The sequence below is a fragment of the Anabrus simplex genome, chromosome 8 (assembly GCF_040414725.1).
Source record: "Anabrus simplex isolate iqAnaSimp1 chromosome 8, ASM4041472v1, whole genome shotgun sequence".
In the NCBI taxonomy this organism is placed as follows: domain Eukaryota; kingdom Metazoa; phylum Arthropoda; class Insecta; order Orthoptera; family Tettigoniidae; genus Anabrus; species Anabrus simplex.
In genome coordinates, this window is record NC_090272.1 from 122,943,891 (window position 1) to 122,969,344 (window position 25,454).

Sequence of the window (25,454 nt, forward strand, 5' to 3'; positions counted from 1 at the left end):
TTCTATACGATATATATGGAACATTACAATGCCAACAAGCATAATAAATACTCAGCGGTGAGCTCGCACGTGAAGAAAGTAGGACATCATTTCACATCCATAGAGAAAGACCTTACTATTATTAGAGATATAGGTAAAGGAAAACTTATGAACTAGAAAATGTATACATCTTATTAGACCAGGCCTATAATAAAAACCAAAATCTTAATGATATTACTGAAGTTAAAAATCCTTTATATGAATTAACACCTAAATTATTACGCATTGTGAGTGCGAATAATAACAGACTAAGTAAAGGTACAGCATTTTATCATCAAGTCAGAGAGCTTTTATGGGATGACAAAGTACCCAAGAGAATGATACGGACTAGAAACGCTGGTAACTAATAAGAGTCAAGATAGTAAGTTCCAAGCAGTAGAAATGAAATTTTTAATAACATCAATTAAAAAGACAAGAAGAGATAGAATTCAAAATATTGAAATCAGGGAATAGCTAAATATAAAACCATTAGTGCAGAACATACAGAAAGCTAGACTGAGATGGTTCGGACATGTAAAATGAATGGGGGAAGGAACGAGTAGCAAGAAGGGAATTGGAAAGAGAAGTTAAGGGAAAGAGACCCGTTGGAAGACTGAGAAGAAGGTGGATGGATCTGGATTGGATGTGGCGGAAATAATGGAGCAGGAAATGTGGAAGGACGGAAAGGAGTGGAGGAGGCTTGTTAACCACACCCAGGCGACATTGATGATGATGATGATGATGATGATGATGATGATGATGATGAGTGGGACATTGACATTGATGATGATGATGTATGGAACAGATTAATATCTGGTTTTTTTTTTTTTTTAATCTTCATACGTAAAAGCTCCCTCCGTCACACTAAACACTAGGCCCTTTCATGCCACTCCTAGTAACTCCCCTCAGACAACAGCACCTGCGATCAAAGCTCCACCTACTCTCTTCCCCTCCACGTTCCTCACCGCCACTTCCGCACCGGTACAACACTAGTAGTATAAAGAAGTGTCAGTCAAGCAGACAAAACCAGAACAGTTAGACGTGTCCAGCACGATATGAACGAGTAAGTAACATGCACTTGGCGTTCATGTATAAGGGGATCTTTTTATAACACAAGTTAATTCGTCAATAACTTCCTCTTGTTACAGATAATTTTTCTGTCACATCTAAGGCTAAGAACATACGCACAACAACTGGGCCGATTATCCTTAAAAGACCGTTCAGTGTCAACACACATGACAGGAGGCAAGATTTTCCTATAACAATTGTCACAACGTTAATTATTCCCACGTTACAATGAATACTTTTTATCCAATTGCACGGCACAGTCTAGCTTATGCCTCTTGTCTTAAAGTTGATGTTGCATAGGTCACATCACGCATGAGTTAATGTTATACTCGGGCTTAAAACTACAAAAGTTTCCCTAGAAGAAGGCGTCATTGGACTCACGTCTTTTAATGTTACAATGATAGCGTAAATTGTCCATTTTGGTTTCAGACATTCTACTCTCCACATAAGTAAGGACTGATAATGTTCTAAATTTTAATAATAAAGTGTATTTTATCACTAGTTTCATCCATTAACAATCATTTCTTCTGTATATATACTTTAGAGTTTTTTTTCCTCGTGTGTTAATTTTAAGATGTCACAATGTTAAAAAGGTTATTATATGGTAAATTTTATATCTTACAAGGATTGTTAAGGTCCAAGACCAATGACTTGAAGATTGAGTTAAGGCTGATGATGCCCCTAAAAGAGTGTGAAACATGTACATAATAAGACTCTAATAATATTATGTAAAAAGTATAACCATAAGATTCTTGGTACGTATTGAATTAAATATTCTTGTAATATTCTTCACATAATGGGACGTCTTACTCATGTCCACATCGAATGGAGATAATAGAAAATATCAACACTCATATTGCCGATACTGGGATAGCAATTGTAGTCTATTGGAATCATAACATTTAAACATTTCTTTTTGCGTTTGTAGGAGATCAAACACGTTCAGCTTATATGGGTGTTTTTTTTTTGGATGGCCCAAGAATGAGAATCGCCATTAAAGTGACCAAGCTCGATAGCTGCAGTCGCTTAATTGCACCCAGTATCCAGTATTCGGGAGATAGCGGGTTCGAACCCCACTGTCGGCAGCCCTGAAGATGGTTTTCCGTGGTTTCCCATTTTCACACCAGGCAAATGGTGGGGCTACCTAATTAAGGCCACGGCCGCTTCCTTCCCACTCCTAGCTGCTTCCTGTCCCATCGTCGCCATAAGACCTGTCTGTGTCGGTGCAACGTAAAGCAACTTACAAACAAAAAAAAAACAAAAAAAATTAAGAGGATTGCCGGTTGGATGGCAAGAATGCTGGAAGAGAAGTTGATCGAGTTTCACTAAATAACGGATTATTTCATCTCGTTATAAACATGCTGTATGTTGTTTATGTTCTGAAGCTTTTTGAAGTTATTCCGTATAAGCCTGAAGAGGAGTTCAACTGCATTCTGGATATAAGTGTGCGGCTAGTGAGTGTGTTGAAATCTGTGGAATAAAACGAAAAAGGGTGTGAGTGGTATATTAGGGTGGTTTCTTCTTCTTTTATGACCACATAGGATCACTTTAGTCAGTCCGTCGTTCAGGTCTCTTTGAAGGGATTGTTCGGGCTTTGCGGTCCTCCCAGTACTTCTTCAGACGCTCCGATCTTCGTGCCCTTTCCTCAGTTGAAAATGTGCGTGTTGTTGGTTTGTTTTGTGTAAAGGTAAAGCGGAGGTTTGTATTCTTGAGTTTTGTATTGAATTTTATCTTATTTGTGGTGTCTTCTGTTGTAAGGTCTATTTCCTTCAGATCCTCTCTTACTTCTCTGATCCATTTACATCCTGTTGTGGTATTTTTTGAGACGAGATTGTGTTGTACTAGTTGTTTCAGAAGTCTCGAATTCTGCATCCTCATGATATGTGGTTTATTAATGAATTTAATATTCTTGACACCCTTTAGACATAAGAAGGAAGTCCAGTTGTGTTGCTTGTGTAGGTGGTCTGACAGTCGTTTTATCTCTGCTTCTCGAATTGTAGGGGTGTGTCATTGTTGGCCGGGAGTGTTTTGGATGGAATGGGGTGGGCGGGGCGTTAAGATCGCTACTGGTACGAGTGGGGGAAGGGGTGTGACTGGGCGAGGGGGCAATGGTTGCTGGTGATATATGGGTATTAATGCTGGATTTATAGTTGAAGATTTTTAAAAAATTATTACTGGTTATGTTACGAGATGACAATAAGTTAGGAATTTGTTCCGTGGCCGGGCTCTTTGTTTCTACGATGTCATTTAGTTTCTGATTTTTATTGAAGTGCTGGTCTAAAAAGATGTAGGTATTTTCAAATTCAGTCATTAGACTGGCTTTATTAATAATCTTTTAAGATTTGAAGGTCCTGGTCTATGGTGGTGGAGTTATGCCCCGTTTCTTTCATATGAATGCTCATAGCGGAGTGTTTGTTGTGCTAAGATGCACTGTAATGCTCTAAATATCTTGTATGAAAGCTGCATCCAGTTTGCCTAACATAAGAAAATTCACATTGAGTGCATTTGAGTCTATAAATACCTGTATTAGAGTATCGGTCGTATATTGAATTTACTGTATGGGAGTTAAAGAATATATTTCTGTTTGTATTTCGGGTTCGGGATGCAGTATTGATGTCTGGTTTCTTGATTGGGTTGGTGATTTGAGCCAGAAGAATTAATCCCCAACACGGCTTGGAATCGAACCCGGGACCCTCTGAACCGAAGGCCTCAATGCGAACCATACAGCCAGCGAGTTGGACTAATACTTTCTTTCATGTCTGTGATGAATATCAGAAAAAGTGTGGAAATTAACTTCGTCCAGGGTGCTAGGAAGACGTTTTACTCTGAACAGGCTTTATTGGGTTTTAAATTCCTTTCAGTCATGAAATTAAGGATGTGCAACACTGTCTTTAGGCAGTTCAAATTATGGTGCCTATCATGGAGTGTGACCAGAATAAGAACAACTTAAATTATAATTTTTTAGAAATAGAGTTTACAGGAAAATTGTTTGGCATTCTCATAAACACTTTATCTCAAAACTGGAAAACATTCTATTCTCTGTTTTAGTATTACAAAAATCTAAATATAATGATTAAGAGTCAAGTAAGTAAAAAAGGAAAATAGTATAAAATGCTCTTTGGTTTGGTGAGCCCACCATAATAATAGCCTATATGAAGCATCAGGACAAGGAGAGGTCAAAATGGAGGTCAGTGATCCACAACCTGGCAGAGGATCTCCGTCACTGTTGTCGACATAAGAAGGAAACTTTTTCTTCTGAAACCTGCTTTCTGTTTTGTAATCCAGAAATGGCGTTCAGTAGAGTGTTTAAGAACTATCCTTTAATTCATCATCATCATTGCTTCAGCAAGATGGGTGTGGGTGTTTACGAGCTTCCTCCAGTTTGCCCTGTCCATCCACAGCTTATGTTCTTTTTGCTGCCATTTTACATCACATTTTTTTAAGGTGTTTGGAAAATGGAGCGGGAAAAGTGGAAGGACAGGAGGGAGTGGAGGAGGCTTGTTAACCACACCCGAGCAACTGGAGTGGGACATTGATGATGATGATGATGATGATGATGATGATGATGATGATTTGGAACATTTGTTTTTCCCAACCATCTCTTCTCTCTGAGCCTCTTTACCATCAACAATCCTTTCATAGTATGTTCTCAGGGTCCTATTCGGTACCATCCTTATGTCCATAACATCATAATTTGCTTCGTTCTCAGGTTTCCAACAAACTCCTATCCATTCTTATTCCTTATTTTTTTATCCATATTTTGGAGGCGAAAGTAGAGGAACTTCATTTCATTGTCCTGTGAGCGATTTTTTGGAAGTTCAGTCATAGTTGCTGCTTCCAGTCTGTAAGTTAGAATTGTTACAAGATATTGTTTGTTCAGTGTGATCTTGGAGGCTTGGTGAAATGTATCATCCCAAAATAGTTGACAAATGGAATGATAGAATTTTGATGCCTGTTTTGTTGTTTATGGTATCGTGGAAGAGAGAATACTGCCTAAGTATATGAAGTTATGAATATAGTCTTCTTCTTCTTCTTCTTCTTCTACTACTACTATTCTTCTTCTTTTCATGATATTATGCTATGGAGTGAGACAGAAGCAGAAGTACAAGCTAAACTAGATTGTTATCATTTATTTTTATTGATGTTTATCAGAGGTATTTCCAGGACTTCGCTCTATCAGAGGTATTTCCAGGACTTCACTCACCAGTATCCAGTTGCACAACATGTCTTCATGGATGGTTTTAAAATCAAAGAAAACTTGGGTTGCTCTTTCGTCTCCGATAATGTTAGCATGAAGATCTTGCTTCTTAGTGTCTGTAGTGTGTGTACTTAGGAGCTTTTTGCTATCTTAGAAGCTCTGCAATTTATAGTGGAAGACAAAAGAGATCCACTGGTACAGTAGATTGATGACCTTACAGCTAGGTTATGTGATGCTGGCACCAGGATCACTTTCACAAGGCTCCCAAGCCATGTTGGGATCGCACGAAATGAACTTGCTGATAAAGCTGGAAAAGAAGTGGTACTCTTACCTCCTAGATCTGTGATGTACCTGCTAGGGATAGTTGTTCTCAGCTACGTCGAAGCATTTGGTCGTCCTGGGAATCAGAGTGGCTTGCTATCCAAACTCCCAACAAGCTGAGAGCAATTAAGGAGACAACTGCCATGTGGCGGTCCTCTTTCTGGCCACGAACCTGCTACGCCTGATACTCCCACGTGGCGCGTCCCAGGTGGCGGATAGGGGGGTCCTTACCGGCTTGCCGGCGGACTTGGGGAAATAAAATACCTCTCGCGGACCAAACACACTACCCCCTGCGGGTGGGGGACGCACATGTAGAATACACCCGCGGTATCCCCTGCCTGTCGTAAGAGGTGACTACAAGGGGCGACCAAGGGATGATTGAATTGGAACCATGAAACTACTCTTGATTCGTACCATAATTTGGGGAACACCATGGGTTACTTGCGAGTAGTATCACTAAATTGGTACGAAATAAGTTTGTGATTAGTTGCAGTAGAAAGCCTAACCTGGTGGATTCCAGTACCTGTGCGTTGTACCCATGTGAGCAACACTGCGGGTCTGGGCGTAGCCTGTGAGTTGTACCGCTATATTCTATGAGCGGCACCGCAGGTCAGCATTGCCTGTGATTGGTACCCACTAGGTGAGGGACACCACGGGAATACTGGCGCCTGTGACTAGTACACCTAGGTGAGGAACTTGACCGGTTTGCGTTGGCTATGAGTGGCGCCATTGTGTGAGAAACACCATAGGTCTGCGTTCCGTGTACGAATTGCAATACTTGTGAGTAGTACCATCTTGTGTGGACCACCGTGAGTCTTCGCTACTTTTGATCCGTACCCCAAAATGACAAATATCATGGTTCTACTTTACTCACGACATGTACCATTCTGTGGGGCCTTAGATGTGAATTTAGCACCCCTTCAGACCTCAAGCCTCATTGTGCTTTATAAATGGTCCCTTGGTCAGTAATACTCTAATTAACTACCTTCTTTTTGAGTCTGATCCACTGTTTTTGTTTGTTTGTTTGTTTGTTTGTTTTGGGTTTTTTTGTAGGGTTCATGTCCATCCATTCATTCTTCATGACATTTTTTATTTTATTTTAGTCAGTGGACGAATTTTCATTTTTTGTTATTTAATTTTGTACCATTAGGGGCCGATGACCTCAATGTTAGGCCGCTTTAAACAACAAGCAACCTCTTTCTGGCCTTCACGGTGAGAGGCCATAGTTTTGTGTAGGCTGAGGGTAGGTCATGGAAGATCTACGCACTCCTACCACGTGAAGAGGGAAGTACACCCCCATTCCCCCTCCAGTGTGTCTTTATTTTTGTTTTATTTTTAATTCATTTTCAAATTTCCATGTAGAATGAATAAATACATAAATAAATAAATAAATAAATGAATTTTATTTTCATTTTTGTTTTCATTTAATTTGTTCATAGAAGATGGTTACCTAATTGTACTTCTTCTTAAAACAAAAATCACCACTATCTTTAGAGCCCTGCATGGATATACAAAATGATATCCGCATCCGCACTTCGTTCATCCACATCCGCAAATGATTATCTGTGGATATTATAAATATTTACCTACAGTGTATTACACCAAAGATATTGAAACGGGTAGATCTGTTAACATTAATACAAGGCCTGACATCTGGCCCTACAACTCCTGCAGTCAGAAGTGTATGAGGGATTTTCTCTTGCCACAACTACCTACGTATTGACCTTTGTTCCTTCCTTCCAATAAATGCGGCAGAAACAGTTAGGCTTATGTCAGATTTATGGCTTTATTTTCTCAGGGCTCTATATATCACCATTCTCACATACCAACATCAAGGGTCGCCTAACTACAAGCAAGAGTATACCTGAGTGAAAATCAATAAACATCATTACTTTGAAATTATCAGCAAAATTATCTGCACTGGCATACAGTTTGTATCCGCCAAGGCACTAACTTCGCAGATATTCACATCCGTGCAGGGTTCTAACTATCTTGGGAGATTTATGACACCAAATGACAATGAAAGTTGTATTTATTGCATCAGAAACATTGCCACTTTATTTTCCTTCCATGCATAAACTGTACTTATTTGTTGTTCTTCGAGACAACAGTAAAGCTAGATGATGTCATGCTACATGTTAGCTGTTTCTCCCACCAAAAAGATATATATTATTTTTTAAAGCGAGCTTCCTGTACACACTTCTAAGTGGCCCAAAATTAGGAAGCTCAAGATTCCTACTATTGAAAAATTCTACCATTTGTACCATCTAGCAATTACAGAAAGAACTACGTGAAGTTAAATGAAGCCCATCTCACATTTCCAAACATTCATATAATTAACATTGGCAGTTGAGGAGTGAAGAAAACAAGATAACGGGATGGTTCTACAATATTTAAAAATTATCCTCTCCTCCCTTACGCCTCGCCCCTTAACCTTATAATTGCATCCATCAGTCCAGCTCTGTCCGCCGATCACTCAGGCTGCTCAAGGTGAGTTCGTTTCTAGTATTCTCTAGGTTTTTCCAGACTTTTCTTTTTGATCTTTCCTTCCGATCTTTTGCCTAATTTGACTTCTAATTTCTTCCCCAGGTTCCTCAACCCATATTGAAGTGGGAATTAATTCTTTGGATCTTACCAAGTTCATGTTTACGTTTATTTTCCGGAACCAACTACAGAACACACATAGTGTCAGCTTCATATGACAATAAACCTCACAGCATAATTTAACAGTTTTAGAAAACTAAAGTTATATATAAGCTGGACAAACCGCCATGGGTATACAACAACGGAATCATCATTTTAACGGATTTTAAAATGGAATGCAACATCATCTACCATATTTTATTTTATATGCATCTGTGCAAATGTTATAGTGTGTTTTTAAAGTTGTTTTAAAGTCATATTTCATATTCATCCATGCAGATGTTATAGTGTGTGTAAAGTTGTTTTAGGGTTTTACTGTGTTTGCCCGATTTGACTTTGTGGCTGATGATGGCACATATCTGGTGCCGAAACTAGTACCTCATTTGAACGATATGTGATTCTTTCACATTAATAAATATCTTTGTTTTGAATAGGAGGAACCTTCTTAATTTTTAAATATTGTAATCCCACTTCAATACGGATCATGAAATTTCTAAATATTAATGGTTCTACAAACATATAAAAATTCACCTAGGGAGGAAAACCTTATATAAGACCATGATGTACCTGGCAGAATGAGCTCAAGCTATGCAGTCATTCAAGGTAACTAGCAATACGAACAAGAAATCTTCATGTCTCTTATACAAGCCAGCCGTGTGAGTTGATGTCATCAGGAAGTTACATGAGATGTGATTTTTACCTGTAAACAGCATTAGTAATAATCATAGAAGTTGTTTCTTCTCTAAATAATTTACTTGTTAGTGTGCGAGATGTTTGTGAAAGTTTTGTACCAGATCATTTGTTACTTATTTATGTTTCTGTTATGGTAGATTCTTTGTCAGATATCCTTTACTCTGTTTATTTTCTTCTTTTCTTCCTGCAGAGAGAGCACCTGTACCTATGATGGCTGGCAAGAAGAGACCTGCTGAGATATCTGCCGTTGATGAGTCAGCATTGGCTGCTAAGGTATTTCAATTTATAATGTGACACAAGAAAGGTAGAAAGAAAACACTGTCTGGATAAAGGAATTGGGGGTCTGCTGAAAAAAAACTTTCTTTGAAAATCTTAATTTTATCTTCTGACTGTAGATGTGTCAGCCTTATGTCTGTACGTTTAATGACACATGAAAGAACTCCTATGGGACGAATTTGTAGCAGTGCATCCTCTTTCAACCATTATTATTGCTGATTATAAAAATAAATGCAGAGATATAACTACGATTTATATTATGAGTCACTTCTATATAATTACGCTGTATGTAATTTCAACTCCCTTTCCTACCGCATAAACAGTTAATGTTTGAACACAGAATGGCATTGGTCTGAAGCAGGTCCAAGGAGTACCTGCTACATTGACTAGTTTTCTTTTCAACTACTTTCTTCATCTAGGATGAGCAGAGACAGAGGGAGTTTCACCAACATTGATGACCTTGCTTTTTGAAAGGAATATTCATAAGAATTAAGCTATCAATATGGTGGTCATGCAGCACAGATCTTTGCCATACTACAGGCTATCTCAGAAGCACTAGATTCCTTCTACCAGGATTAGCTTATTTTTTGAAAGTAATTTTCATAAGAATTAAAGCTTTTAAGTATTCTGATGTGGATGTGGTCCCATTTCCCTATTCTGAGACCAGAATTCAAATCTCCCTCAGTCAGTACACTGAAGCTACTAGCTACTAACACTTCATGTCATAGTTTCAAGAAATGTCATTCAAAATTTTAACATAAAGAAAATTTTTTACAAGAAGTGATGGACAATTTTATGCAAATATTTTTTATTGTCTTTAGTGTATTCTCAAACAGTTCTTAAAGGACATGGGTTCTTCCATTTTTAAAATTATTAGACAGCAACAATGAGTATCGTAATCTGTTACGAGACGTTTTGGCTGAAGAAGTCTTAAAATAAGACGAAACATGTTCCAAAGTACGTTTAATATATTTTAATATTAATTTTTTTCACTTGTAAAGAGAAGTGGATTGATTGGGTAGACCACTAAACCTAACACTAGTTCTTAATTCAAATTGTATCAATATGGATCTATATGATGAAGTTTGTAAATTGTAACGTACCACTTAGTCGAGCAGTTAGTCTTCTTTCTCCCAAGTCTTCCCAGCCCAAACTTCATTTTTGTAATGCTACTCTTTTGTCTGAAATCACTTAGAACAAATTGAGCTGTTTTTCTTTGGATTTTTTTCCAGTTCTTGAATCAAGTAATCCTGGTGAGGGTCCCAGACACTGGAACCATACTCTGTTTGCTATCTTACCAGAGACTTGCATGCCCTGTCCTTTATATCCTTACTACAACCCCTAAACACCCTCATAACCATGTGCAGAGATCTGTACCCTTTATTTGCAATCCCATTTATGTGATTACCCCAATGAAGATCTTTCCTTATACACAGTTCAAAAAAATTATGGGAACGTATGCCATGTTCCACAAAACAATACTTCACACCCAGGTATATTACCAACTAAACATTTATTCTTTATTGTTTAAGTATACTAGAAGAACATTGATAGATTTGCATTCATTTTCAGAACACAAATGGAAATGTCCAAATAGGGGTGAAAACAAAGTGATAACAGTCCTCCAGGGTGGACTTTTATCACAGTTGGAGAGCTTCAATATGATGTATGTCCTCCACGAGCATTTATCGCAGCTTGGCACCTACGTGGTATGCTCCGTATAAGTCAATGGAGGTCACGTTGCGGTATCAGGTCCCATTCTTCAATAAGAGCCTGTTCGAGGCTTGAAGAGTCTGTGGTGGAACAGGACGCCCACAAACACTTCTGTCAAGCCTATTCCACACATGCTCAATGGGGTTAAGGTTGGGACTCAATGCTGGCCATTCCATCTCTTGAATGTCCAGTTCTCGCAAGACAGCCCTGGCATTGTCGTGCATGATTACGAATTCAGGGCCAACACATGCTGTAGCAGTATTTGCTCGATGTACGCCGCAGTGGTAAGATTACCACGGACGACGAGAAGATCCGTACGGCCATCAATACCGATGCGACCCCACAACATCACAGAACCTTGTTCGAATCGGTCACCTTCCTGGACAACATTTGGCACGTACTGCTCACCACGGTGTCTCCATACACATTGACATCATGCTGTGCCGGGAAATCTGGACTCCTCTGTGAACAACACAGGTCTCCATTGGTGAAGTTGCCAGCTGACGTGGGTACGGGCAAATAGAAGGCGAGCTGCGCGATGTTGCTGCGTTAAACAGGGCACTCGAACAGGACGTCTGGGTCGTAAGGACACTTCTCTTGTTCCTTACTGTCTGGTTAGACACTGTGACTCCAGTGACCCTCCTAAGGTCTAGTTGCATTTATCTGGCAGTTGCAGAACAACGACAAAACGCATTGTTTTTAGCATATCCGCAGAAATCTTATCAATTCCAGCCGCTTTTCAAGTTTTCAACTTTTGTATCGTATTGTAAATGTCATTGTTATCATAGGTAAATTTTAATACTTTCTTAGCATTAGTCACCTCCTCTATCTGGACATTATCCTTTACATACTGCTGACTAAATACTTCTGCCTTTTGAATATCCTCACATACACACTCCCCTTGTTCATTAATGATTCCTGGAATGTCCTTGGAGAGTGGCCATCATACTTAGAAAAGAAATCGAAGAATATGTGGAGTGTACAGAATGCGCCAGCGATATGGTGATGGTGATGAGACTCCATTTTGAAATGGCATGGAAGATCTATTCCAGTTGTATGTCCCATGAACGGGTTGCATCGATGAACATCTAGAGGATGTTTTAGAGGAAATGGAGAGACAGATAGAAGATAAGAAAGTGCTATTGATGCAAGATCTAAATGCACAAGTTGGAATGGAAAGACAGGGAAAGGAAGATGTTGTAGGGCCCTTTAGATATGGAAATGTAAATCCAGAAAATGAGTTGTTGGTGGATTTTTGCATCAGGAACCAAATGATTGTTGGAAGCACCTGGTTTAGGAAGAAGAACAGTCAGAAGATTACAAGGTATGGTTGGGGAGACAAACAAACAAAGGCCATGATTCATTATGTAATCATCGAGAAAGAACACATGAAGAACCATTTAGATGTTACAGCCCCATGCCTGAAGAAGACTTTGTTGGAGATCATAGAGTTGTAATTTTAAAACTGAAAGTGGGAAAGATTGAAAAACCTCCATTAAGAAGAGACAAAAGAATTAAAGTATGGAAGTTAAAGGAGAAAAGCATTCAAGAAGAATTTTGAAGGGAAATAATACCCTTGGTACCCAGGACAGGGATGGAGAATGTTGAAGATGAATGGAAAAGATTTAAGAAAGCACTGGTTGGATGTGCTGAAAAGGTATGTGGTAGAACATCAGGAAATGTGAAAGACAAAGAGACAACACTGGTGGAATGATATGGTAAAGGGTAAAGTGAAGGAAAAGAAAATAACATGGAAAACATCTAAGACCGAAGAAAGTAGAAGAAAATATGTGAAGGCAAATAATTTGGCCAAGAAAGTAGTGGAGGAAGGAAAGAGGAAAAGCTGGGCCTTATTCACACAGAAATTGAGAGATGATATGCAGGGCAGCAAGAAATTATTGTATGATATCTTAAGAAACAAAAAGAGAGATCAAGTAAACACCATATTTGTGAAGGATTAAGATGGCATAATATTAACAAAGCCAGAAGAAATAAGAAATAGTTGGAGAGAGTATTTTCAGAACTTACTGAACATGAGAAATGACAATCATGACAGTCATTCAATGGACCACCAGGAAAGGCAATTAGTTGATGAAGAAATGGATAAAGAAATGACAATGAATGAAATTGAAATGGCAATAAGAAAGATGAAGAATGGAAAAACTGCTGAAATAGATGAAATTTCAGTGGAGATAAAAAGGCAGTGGACATATCAAGTTCTCAGGATTGTCTGGGATAAAAAGGAGGTCCCTGATGATTAGAAAAAAGGAATAATCGCTATCTCAAGACAAATATGCACCATGGTAGTCAATTTCATGTGATTATGTTCCTAATTCAGATATAGGCTACCATATCACGTGACAAAACTTCACTGTACCACTCGACACAAAATACATTTCTAACTTCTGAATGGAGTGTGAAATACAAGCACAAATAGGCTCACTTTTTCTGCAATCACGCAAATGTGGTGATGGCTCTTACCGTAGTTGTAAATCATGTTTCTTTCACAAGGAATGACAAATAACATTTCAGGGCTAGGAATAATGTGATCGTATTAAGCGGTAATATAGAAATATAGAAAAAGAAAGAATGTTGAACGAACTAGAAAGTTTATATATCTATTTAGACCAGACGTATAATAAAGATCAGAATCTTAATGACATCACGGACAGTAAAAGCATGTTACATGAATTAACGCCTAAATTATTAAAGATGGTTAGTTCAAATAAAGTTAGGATACCTAATATATATAATTCTTCATACTCTTAATACTCCACCCATACCTACGGATAATAGGCCTACTTCCGGCAAATTTGATAACTCCGTCCCTTCGTCAGCCTCGTCACAGTTAACTCCACCTATCCTCTCCTCCCTTCCACACTCCCCCATTCCTTCCCCTCCGAGTTCACTACCGCCTCTGCAGCAAATATGCACCATGTTAGTCAATTTCATGCAATTATGTTCCTAATCCAGACATAGGCTACCATATCACGTGACAATGCGAGACTCAGATCCAACAGAAGGGCGGTTGCTAACACAACGGTAGATAACAAGTAACAACTTATAACAAACACGTAAGTCCCCTTCTATTCTAAGCAACGTAAAAAGAGTTCTCTCCTTGTGTTCACCTTTTTAAGACTTCCTTTCCTTCTCTTACAGTGAACATTATTCCAGAATCTACCGGCATTTCTCGACAAAGGTCTCTGACAAGATTTCTTACCTATACAAACGGCCACTTCTTCTACGATAATTCAACTGATGTTTCAGTTTTAATACCTTACGACTTCAACAGCGGCTTTGAACATATTGTGTACATGACATACGTTTTTGTGCTTATGTTTAAGCCCTCATTTTGTTGGCAATATACGCATTATCACATTGGTGAATCCACAAACAGTTTTATTTGAACTATTTTAATTAGAACTACGTATTTTTAATGGAGGAAGTTTTAGTCTCTGACAAGATTGTTTTAGTATGATCATTGACAGTGTTCCATTAACATGTTTTTATTAATGTATCAATATTCACATTATATGTACCAAATTTTAGTAACTAGCTAATCTTTTAGCTTCTATTAGTAATATTATATGTACTTTTGAAAATTATTTTAGGTTGAAGATGCCCTAAATTAAGGGCAAAACCTGTCCCAAATAAGTATTATTGTGTTTATGTAACAACTATAAGTGGAAATGAAGTATTGTGTAGGTGGATTAATGAACACCTTTATTATTTTTGAACTGTAAATTTTCAATATGGACCAATAATGAGGTTTATAACATGTAATATTAAGCGGTAATAGAGAAAATTTGTGATGTGATAAGTGAGGGATATTTATATAGATTTAATACGGTGAGAATCAGGAATTCGAATTTACGACATTCTAAGCGGGAAAACCTGTTGATGAGGAACGCACTGGCGAGGTTTCACTTCTAAAGTCTTTCTTTAGCTCTTGTTCTCGTAAAAACTGGATTTTTTTAGCAAGTGGCAATGTGTCATCACTGTCTAAATTCAATAACTCATTAATACAGTCCTCTAGAGTTAAGCACACATTATTTAACTTGTTAACTGTATCCACTGATGTAGACGAGTTACTAAAAGCAGTCAAATGACTCAATAAACACTTAAGTGATGAACATCTCCTAAAATCCAGCTATATTTTTAGCAGGTATCTTGCAACCATTTAAGCATACTTGCACTCTTAAGTCTTTGAAAATTGTAAAAGATATCTCGACAGTCGGAATGTCTATGGTGTGAAGCTTGTAAAACAAAAGATTGTCGACGTCAATTTTGGCAGAAAATTTAAGTACAGTTATTGTTGTTAACTTACCCAGCAAGTCCTCATAACTTGATATCTTGTCTCCTTCACACCATCTCTTGAAGGTTAGTTAGTCATTCTGCAAAATATCCTCTCTCCTTTCTTCTGGCGATTTTCGTTTGGCAGGTGTTGGTTGAGAGATATATATGACGGCTATCCAGGAAATACCAGGTGGTCCACCTGTCACTTGTGATCCAGTTTTATGCATCCCTTCACATTTACTGCAGTTCTAAATGACATCAGTCCCTCTCTCTAAACTGGGGTAATATAACGGGATGTGTGTTTACGGGCTAGAAGACAGGAGAAATCGCGAGCGCAACTATTAATTCATTATGGGAGCCTCGAATGAACCCGTAAAACAAGTACTGATACACAGAACATGTACTTTGAAACAGGAGGTGCATGCACACACCGGGAGCACACTATTGTATACGCTGGGAAGTGGGCGCCATAGGTCATGTCGCATTAGCTCCTATGGCAAGCAGACAGGGAAATATTGATAGTGAACAGTGCTCGAGGTAGGAGGTTCAGATCCCGCGTAAGAATTTTTTTAACAGCTAGTTGTCTGGGATGTGGGAAGATTGCATACTTGACAGCTTCCAAGGGCTGATTTGTTTATGTGACCCTGTAAAAGACTGTATGTATCGTTGCATTGGGTATGGTGCTGGGTTGGACGAGGATTAGGAGGTGATAGTCTGTGGCCAGTTAGCTACGTTGTACATGTTCCAAGCTTCGTAGACCACAGGTAGGGCTGAGTATGCCCCACTGGAACGATAACATCATTCGATGGCAGGTATGTAGCTTCGCGAACTCCCCTCCTTTGAAGCAGTTCACAACACAAAGTTTATTCACTGCCTCGAGATGTATTCCAGCGACGAGTATGTGGATATGTTACTTATATATGTAGAAGCTAGACAGAATACTTACCAGGCACAACGCCTGTGCCAAGAAGGCTATCCGGATAGACGACAACCGACGGGCATAACATTTCGGAGTGTGGAAAGGAGGCTGCCGGATACTGCATCCCTGGGAAGGAGGCGGCCTATTCGAGATCATCCCATGATGTCTGCTGACAATGAAGAGGTCATGTTTGACGCTATCCGGCGTAACCCTTATTGTAGTACACGGGCCATTGCATAGGAGATGAACATCAGCCGAGCTTCAGCTGTGGGGATATTGCATACCCACCAGTTTCACCTGTACCATCTGCACTTACACCAGGAGCTCCGTGGTCATGATTTCGATGTTCGGTGGCGTTCTGTCAAAGGATCCTATAGCATGTGGACACTGATCCTGCTTTTCTAGCGACTCCCTTATTTACAGACGAACCATGATTCCACAACAATGGAACCGTTAATCGCCATAATATGCATTACTGGAGTGTTGGATAATCCCCATTGGGTGCGATAGACAGCTTTTCCAGTACAGTGGGGCGTCAGTGTATGGTGTGGAATCATGAGTGATCACTTCATTGGTCCCCATTTCTTTGAGGGTCATCTGACCAGTCAAAGCTATCTGTGGTTTCTCCAAGATGAACTACCACCGTTTTTGGAATGTGTGCTACTCCTTGACTGCTGCAGGATGTGGTTTCAACATGACGGAGATCCACCGCATGTGGCAGTGCTCATCTGCAACCATCTCCATGCAACGTTTCCTGATAAATGGCTAGGAAGTTGAGGACCTGGCCCGCCCAATCGTATGCCCCCCCCCCCCCCCCCCCCCCGGCCAGATTTTTTCCTGCGGGGCCATGTAAAACAACTGGTGTACGCTCAGGAGCCGGCCAGTCCTTGTCACCTTAAACAGCTCATCACCATGGCATGCCGATCCGTTTCACCAGAGATGATGCAACAGGCCAGACGGTTCTTACAACATCACGTGCATCTCTATATCGACCCCGGAGTTCGTAAGTTCAAGCAGGTGCTGCGTTAGACAATGTGGATAACTGGAATCCTGTCACGTGTTTCCTAGCCTCTATCAACCCAGCTCCATACCAGCGGCCCTTTTCAGGGCCATATAAACAAATTAGTCTGTGGAAAATACGGGTATTAAGTATACAACCTTGCCACACCCCAGGTAACTGGCTTTTAAAAAAATGCTTGCATGGGAATTCAACCCTCTAACCCTTTAGCACTCTCAACTATTACACATCCTACTGGGTACTAGCCATGTGAGCGACTACGGCAATTGACCTATGGCACCCACTTCCCAGCCTATACTGGCCACAGACCATCATCTCCATATCCTCATCCAATCCAGCACCATACCCAATGCAGCGATACATACAGTCTTTTACAGGGTCAAATAAACAAATCAGTCCTTTGAAGCTATCAAGTATTCAACCTTACCACATCCCAGGCAACTGGCTGTTAAAATATTCATCACCTCGAGCAATGTCCACTATCATATATCTGCCCGCCCGCTTGCCATGTGAGCTACTGCGACACTTGATCTAAAGCGCCCACCTCCCAGCCTATACAGTACCGTGCTCCCGGTCTGTGCGTCCCCCTCCTGTTTTAAAGTACGTGTTCTGTGTATCTGTATTCGTTTTACGGGTTCATTCGAGGTACCCATAATTAATTAATAGTGGTGCTCATAATTCTTGCTGTCTTCTAGCCGGTAAGCACACATCTCGTTATATTACCTCGGTTTTGGGTGAGGGACCGATGTCTTTCGGATTTGTAGTAAATCTGAAGGGATGCATAAAACTGGATCGCAAGGGGCTGGTGGATCACCCGGTATAGTTGGCACAGCATCGGTAGTTAATTTTGGCTTTACCCTAGGCACAGTTAAAACGGAACCATCTGGTCTTTTCGCAGTGTCAACTCGAATTATGTGATTTTCGGAAAAATGTTTAATACAGACACAGGCATATTTACTGGGTTCAGAATTAGCGTGGTATATAGCTTGAATCCATTTAACTCGCTTATCCTTATCGCTAGGAAATGCAAATGTTGAGACAGCCACCTCCTTATTTGAATGGTAATTGGTTGTACATCCAGGCACACTACGCGTTCATCCCATTTTGCAAAGAGGAGCATACACTACACTAACACATAATTATAATAATCATAATTAAATAATAAATTAGGGCTATGAGTAAAGTATTAGGGAGGGACACGGATAGTTTTGTAACGATGTACATAGACGCTTCCTTGTGCGTTCACATTTCTCGTCAGCCATCGTACTCCCTGTGTTGTACATACTCTTTAAATGCTCCACCGACCTTGCTCTAGTCCACTTCCTGTCACCCACCACTAATTTGTTACCCCTTATGTAGGCAATTAGTCCTGAACACCTAGCCTTTCCCAGATGGAACTGAAGAGTTTTCTGGTTCCTAAAGGCTTCTTTCTCGAGCTTCTCCTTGATCCATAACTTTTCACCTTTCAATTGGCATGTATTGTCCAAAATCTTCTTCAGCAGTCATTGAAACGAACCTCACTTTCACTGGTCTCTTGCCTATTGTTTTCCCTGTTCGCTGAATCTCGTCAATGTCGGCTTCCCTGCAGTTGATCTCAACGTCTCATTTATTAGCTCTAGCACTAGATCTTAGTACTAGATCTTCTTTAGCGTCCTCAGGTAATCCGTATATAGAAATATTTTTCTTACGAGTTTCCTGCTGGAACTTTTTCTCTTGCCACCTCAATTACCTCTTCTTCCATTCTCTTCACCTTATCCCTCAAGCTTGATATTTCCTTATTGCTGTGGACCACCAGTTCTGTTACCTTTATCAGCTCCTCTTTCAGACAGTCCTTTATTTCTCTCAGTTCACTGGCTTGTTCTCGTAGGAGCTCTCTTGTTTGTTCTGCTTGGCCCTTGACAATTTCCATTATCTTCTCCATCTCTTCCCATTCAACTGTACCAGCAGGATCAAGTCCATGGTTCATCTCCACCCCTCCAACGACCAACAGCACCACCATACTGTTCAGTTGAAACCCCCATGTCAATACTCACTCACTGAACAACCTTCCTTTTCGCTTCCATGATTACAACTGAAATAGATGTATGTTTCATGCTACTCTTTGGCTTTTGCAACCAGTGAATATCACCAAATGTTAGTCAGTTGTCATCTATCTTATATATTACACAATATAGCTATTCATGAGCATGACTTGTCCACAGATGACATCGCTTTCTGTGAACGTGAAGTCTCATAATGTTATCAAGAGTTAAGCGGCACGCCACCGTAGAAGGAAGTACCGTATAGCTTCAATCTCAGTGCTGTTCTTACAGTGAGTGTAGTCTAAATAACAGCAGCAAAGGAAAAAAGGAACTAAAATATTCTGTAACTGAGCAAGTTGGCTGTTGTAACATAAGCAAAGCATAAGCTTGCATCATGGAGATAATGGATTTGAACTCCTCCATCGGCAGCCCTGAAGACGGTTATCCATTGTTACCCTATTTTCACACAAGGCAAATACTGAAGCTGCGATTAACGCCACAGCTGCTTCTTTCCCAGTCCTAACCCTTCTCTGAGTTAGCGCGACGATCGATAATCTGCCAAAAAGAACATACATACACACAACCTACTTCATAGTGTCATTATGTGTACTTAATTTGCAGTAAATAGAATATACAGTAATGGAATCCCTTCTGTTTGACATACCTGACAATTCAAACGAGTTATTCGTTCAGGATATTTATCCCAAGAAAATTAAATGGATTGGTTGCCAAGAATCATAGTCAGGTATTGGACTGGGACTTAATGCCATGCTCAAGCAACAAGTCCCTTATATTAGGCTATCTCTTGAAAAGCAAAATCGCATTTTAACATATTGAGTGCCAAGGGACCCCATTTGGGTACGTGGGACTAGTCAAGTTTTAAACTTTACGTCCCCATATGGGGTCGTACGTTCTTTCGAAATCGAGAACTATGCTAACCCATTTAGGTGCGCAGTAAGTGTGTGTTTTGAAGCTGTATAAAGTATCTTCCTGCCATCTGTTGGCTGTCTGTTTATGTACGTGCATAGTCCACCTTTCATTTGTCAATTCCTGTTTTGGGGCGACCTCATATGGGTACATCGAGTGCTTTGTAGGGTGAAAATGTCATTTTCTATCTCGCGCACGGATTGTTCATGTAAGTGTGCAGTGCTGTGAGTTTCCCTTTTCTTTAAGTCACTATGAGTAAATCAAACAGTAGAAGACTTAGTGCAGATAGTCTGGACGATATATTGGACAAGTTGGACAATGATGATGTACCCGCTTGTTGCTTGTTGTTTAAAGGGGCCTAACATCGAAGGTCATTGATCCAACGATGATGTAAACAAAGTGTATAGTTACAGTGATCTTGAACCCAGTAAAGAGCAAATAGCAATCTCGCACGTCTATCCACATTGATGAATTGCAATCTTCAGCATACACTTCCCCACTGTACTCCGGGTTTCCATGGCAGCTGTTGCAACACTTTTTACAGACTTGTCCACCGTCTTCAGCGATATAGTCACTGGTTTTCCATGTTGCTCAATCATCACTGCTAGGTTCTCTTACCCAAATTAAAAGTTATACAAATATAATTAAATACAAATTATTCTTAGAATATTATGCTCTTACATCCTAATTTACCAAATTCACATGATTTTTCACTACTTTATATAACAAAAAAATGTTATGCCCGCCTGGTGGCCATGATCATTAATACTAATATAAATGGCCCGTTGCCGAGTGTTGGGACATGAACTACTGTATAAGTGCTACTCCATATGGAGCCGCTGTATGTAGACAATTCGTAATGACCAGTACGACGCCATATGGGGTCGCAATATTTGACCTAATATACATAGTAGGTTAACTTAATATATCATAAATATATCCTCATTTCAGCGATCACTTGCTTGGTTAACCCCTTAACTAGGGAATAGTTTCATAATGTCAACCAGCCAGTAGGTAATTATTCAGCGCGATGTGCACTTTAGGAATGGGTACAGTAGTGTGCGGCAGATGTAAATACTCAACCCAAAAAAATGTATTTTACTTGATTTATTTAAATTATTAGTGATATAGTAGAAATTCAATAGCAGTATGTTTTTACTGCTTTTCTTGTAAACCCGTAAATATATATACAGTGTGTTCATACAAAAGTGAATGGCCGTGATTTCCCATTTTCAAACCAGGCAAATGCCTGGGCTGTACCTTCATTAAGGCCACGGCCGGTTCCTTCCGATTCCTAGGCCTTTCCTATCCCATCGTCGCCGTAAGACATATCTGTGTCGGTGCAACGCAAAGCAAATGGCAAAAAAAAAAAAAGTGAATATAAGAAGTGTTCCTTTCATTATTATGATATTTTTCAAGTTTTCAGATATGCATCAGTAGGTTCTACATACTTTATGGTTCATAGGTCATTCAGAAATTGCGCACAGTGTGGTGAATATGGAAGCACGGGCAAGGACAAAGTGCCACGTCACATTCCTTACAGCAGTAGACAGTTTACCGTCGCCTCTGGTTTGACAGGCACACAACACAACATCTTCTTGAGCGATTCCTACTTCCGGTCGGCGGGTTCTCAGATAATTCAACGTCTTTCCTAACCAAGCCATGTTCACGTCACATGGAACAGTTTACCACCATATATAGACCAATTTACAAAAAGTTATCAGAACATGGACAATGGAGATTGCAGAACAACTGTATCGTAACAACAACTCGCAAATTTAGTAATTTCAATGTACGTATACATAAATTCTTTACTAAGAATTTGGCGTGGACCGTACGAGGCAACACGAGACAGCTGTCGGACTGCCGCTTGGCGCGAACTATCCAACTGACTTGAGACTGGATAAAAATTAATAGGACAGCAATAATCACATCTGATACGAATGGAATTTTTTTTTAAATTATGATAGTAGATGTCAGAAGTGATTAAGAATAGCCAGGCGCTTATAGGCAGCTAACCCTACGTAAGAATACATTTAGAAATACAAGAACGCATAATGGTGTCAAACCCTGTTAAGGGCTTAAGCCTGTGAACATTTTGGCACCATGGAGTAACTAGATGTTATTAGCCCTCGGCACCAGACTGCAATCCCATGAATTTTGGTGTGGCACTCAACGTGTTAAACTGTACCTCCCCATGCATTTCAAACGAATTGTTGCAATTTTGCAGGAGACTGCCTCTCCGGTGTGTGACATACCAGTCTTGAGAATGTTTGTGCAAAATTTCATGACATTCAACAGTAATTGGAATCATAAAGAAGTATATATGAATTCATTATTACAGGGCAGAGTTGCCTAACTTCATTTTGAGGAATCGATTTATATCTTTTTTTAATTAGCTGTTGTTTTTATAACATTGTGTATTTTTGGTGATCTAAGATTTAATAACTAGGCTACATTATGAGAAATCTCTTCAAAACCCTTTATCATGACTTTAGGTAGGTCTGTCTCATACTGTTGGAAAGAATGCACAAGAAACATTAGATCAGTATGACAGTTCATTTCATGAAATACCCACGGAAATAGTGTCAATTTTAACACTGAAATAGATTTTTATTTCACCAAAAAATAAGGCCCCTAACTATTATAAACCTTCTAATGAAGGTTTTGACATGTAATTGCTTCATAATTCTATAATTTATTGTAGTGCAGTATTTACAGTTGTAATTACAAATGTTAAACAAAGCTTTACATTATTAAAAAAGAAAAAAATTAGGGTTTGGGAATTATTCACTTATGTATGGTATATGTTTCAAATTCAGGTTTGTTATAGTAACATCATTTGAATGAATTTGAGAAGTCATTGACGTCTTAAATGATATATTTATATATGAACAGCTAGTTAGGGTCTCGGTAAGATTGCAGGTATAAAATCTGGTGCAGTTACATAGGATTTAAGGATGTAATGCGAAAGACTTGTAGAGATTTCCTTGCATGTTTAAACATTGCTGTCAGAACCATATTCGTGCACCCTGGTTTAAAGAGTATTACTAGTTAAAATCTGCTGTGATAATAGTAACCTAAGTACATGTCAGAGTGTTATTTTTTATTTCTTCTTCTTCTTGCAGGTTGCAGCATTGTCCAAACCAGCACCTAAAAAGGCAGCCACTTCTCGAAGGGAAGAATTACTGAAACAACTGAAAGCTGTAGAAGATGCTATAGCTCGCAAAAGATCCAAGATCTAAACAATCCATTAGTTGTATGTTTATTGTGACGTGTATTGAAAATTTTAGTTTCAAATAATGGTATAATGAAAAGTACTATTCCTGGTTTGATAAATTTCCTATCATTCTCACTGTTTCCTGTTTCATCCTACAGTATCCATACTTTTCCCTGTGTTTTTAGAATGGAGAAATATGGAGAAATATTGATTACTTATGATTTGTTATTGCAATCGATCTTCCATGTAGAAATCAACAAACATTTTGTATTTCAGTACTTATTTCAAGGCCCTCAAATAGTACTGTTGAAAGCTGTGCAAGCTGCTTTGACATCACTACAACTGTTATTTCTGATTTGAATTCTTTAACAGTCTTTTTACCCATAAACATTGACAAAAATTGACCATTTAACAGAAAATACAGTAAGCTATCAGTGCTGTATTAATGACAGATAAAATAGAATCAAATAGTTAAAAAGATACCTTATCTTATTAAAGAATTTATACTAAATACTTTAATTTAAATGTTAGAGAGTAAGAAAACCTGCTCTAACTTCAAACTACTTTTTATTCCATATTATCAAAGATAGGTTACTTACTTTACCTCTTAAGTCCAGTCACTGCATTTTTGAAGAGCTCATTTTTACTTTTATGTTCAGTAGCTGACATTAATTCAGTAGATCTTGACAAATATTCAGATTACAAAGGAAAAATTAAATGTTTCTTGTAAATATTCAGTACTGGTATCTATCCATAGCTGGGAGCCATTTATTCCATCAGTTTGTGATCATAATTTCACTTCTGAGTGAGTCTACAACTTCCAGGATCCTGAATGAAAATTTGTTTGGCTTCTGTGTGTATGTTGCGTTTGCCATTCGAGCCCATTGTTCTGCTGCACATTTCCGTCCAGTTTGCATGAATATCTTCAAAGATTCTGTACTGACTTGTTCACTTCAACACAAAGGATTTCATTACTTTCCCTCTCTAGTCTCATTTATGTTGTCAAGTTGGGCGTAAAGAGAGGAAAATATTTTTTGACTAATTCAGTTAAAATGCCAGGTATATTTTATCTTGCTTTTTAAAACTTAAATCTTATAAGGTTATTTATGAGAAGTTGTTTCTAAGCTTGTTTCTGAAGACATTTTGGTAAAAATATCCACAAAAAAATAATCAGTCGACCTCAGTTTTAGGTGTAAAAGAAATAAAGATTTAATATTTCGTTATTTATTTACATTTACTTAATACTCTGAAACCTCAAAATGTATTTCAAATCCCCTTTATACAAACACTCAGTTCATAAAAATGGAGCAAATTATATAAAAATAGGCAATAGTTTTTAGGTTTTGTATTCTTGTAAGGCTATACATTTCAGTACAATGTTCAACTGTAAAGTCTACTGTCGTTAGAATTGGTGTAATTTGTAATAATTATTGTAAAGTTTTTTAGATTGTTGTAATTTTGTAATAAAAGATTGAGTAAAATAAGTGTTTGTACAAAGCAGTTGAAGAATGTACAATCCTGCTGCTTCAGATAATAGACAAAAGAAAATATTTCTGAAATGTTCATTCCTTATTTGTACTTTTCTTTTACTCCTCAAACTAAATACTTTTTTTTTTCAGTAAAATTGATGTTTTTTAGCTTAATAAAGTATTGAGAATAGACCAGGGTTTTTTCCTCAAAATATCTTCAGAAATAACTCTATAATCTTAGTAATTTCTTGTGAATCACCTTGTAACGTTTACACACAAAAATATGCACACAGTGAACTTGATTTTTTTTTAACCTGGCATTTTTAAACTTGAATGTTGATCATCACTGAGCATCAGATCAGATTCTCAAGAATTGCCAATTTACAAGTATTATCTTCTAATACTGACCATCTGAAAGGAGCATTAAATGATCACTCCGATCAGATCAGATTCTCAAGAATTGCCAATTTACAAGTATTATCTTCTAATACTGACCATCTGAAAGGAGCATTAAATGATCACTCCGATCAGATCAGATTCTCAAGAATTGCCAATTTACAAGTATTATCTTCTAATATTGACCGTCTGAAAGGAGCATTAAATGATCATTCCGTGATTTTGCCCCAAAGTTGTCCAAGTAAAGATGAATTATGC

At 38.6% G+C, this 25,454-nt stretch overlaps 1 protein-coding gene across 2 annotated transcripts in view; it reads left to right on the forward strand.

The window, feature by feature from the left end:
• LOC136878877 (zinc finger CCCH domain-containing protein 18) overlaps positions 1-25,090 on the forward strand; it is a 210,947-nt gene extending 185,857 nt beyond the window's left edge. Inside the window, exons 13-14 of one of the 2 annotated variants that reach the window (XM_067152440.2) lie at positions 9,132-9,214; positions 23,240-25,090. In XM_067152440.2, the coding sequence (XP_067008541.2) occupies positions 9,132-9,214; positions 23,240-23,356 (200 nt within the window). In that variant the 3' untranslated portion in view covers positions 23,357-25,090. The remainder of the gene's footprint in view (positions 1-9,131; positions 9,215-23,239) is intronic. The other variant, XM_067152441.2, reaches the window with a different exon arrangement.
• The last annotated feature ends 364 nt before the right edge of the window (positions 25,091-25,454 follow it).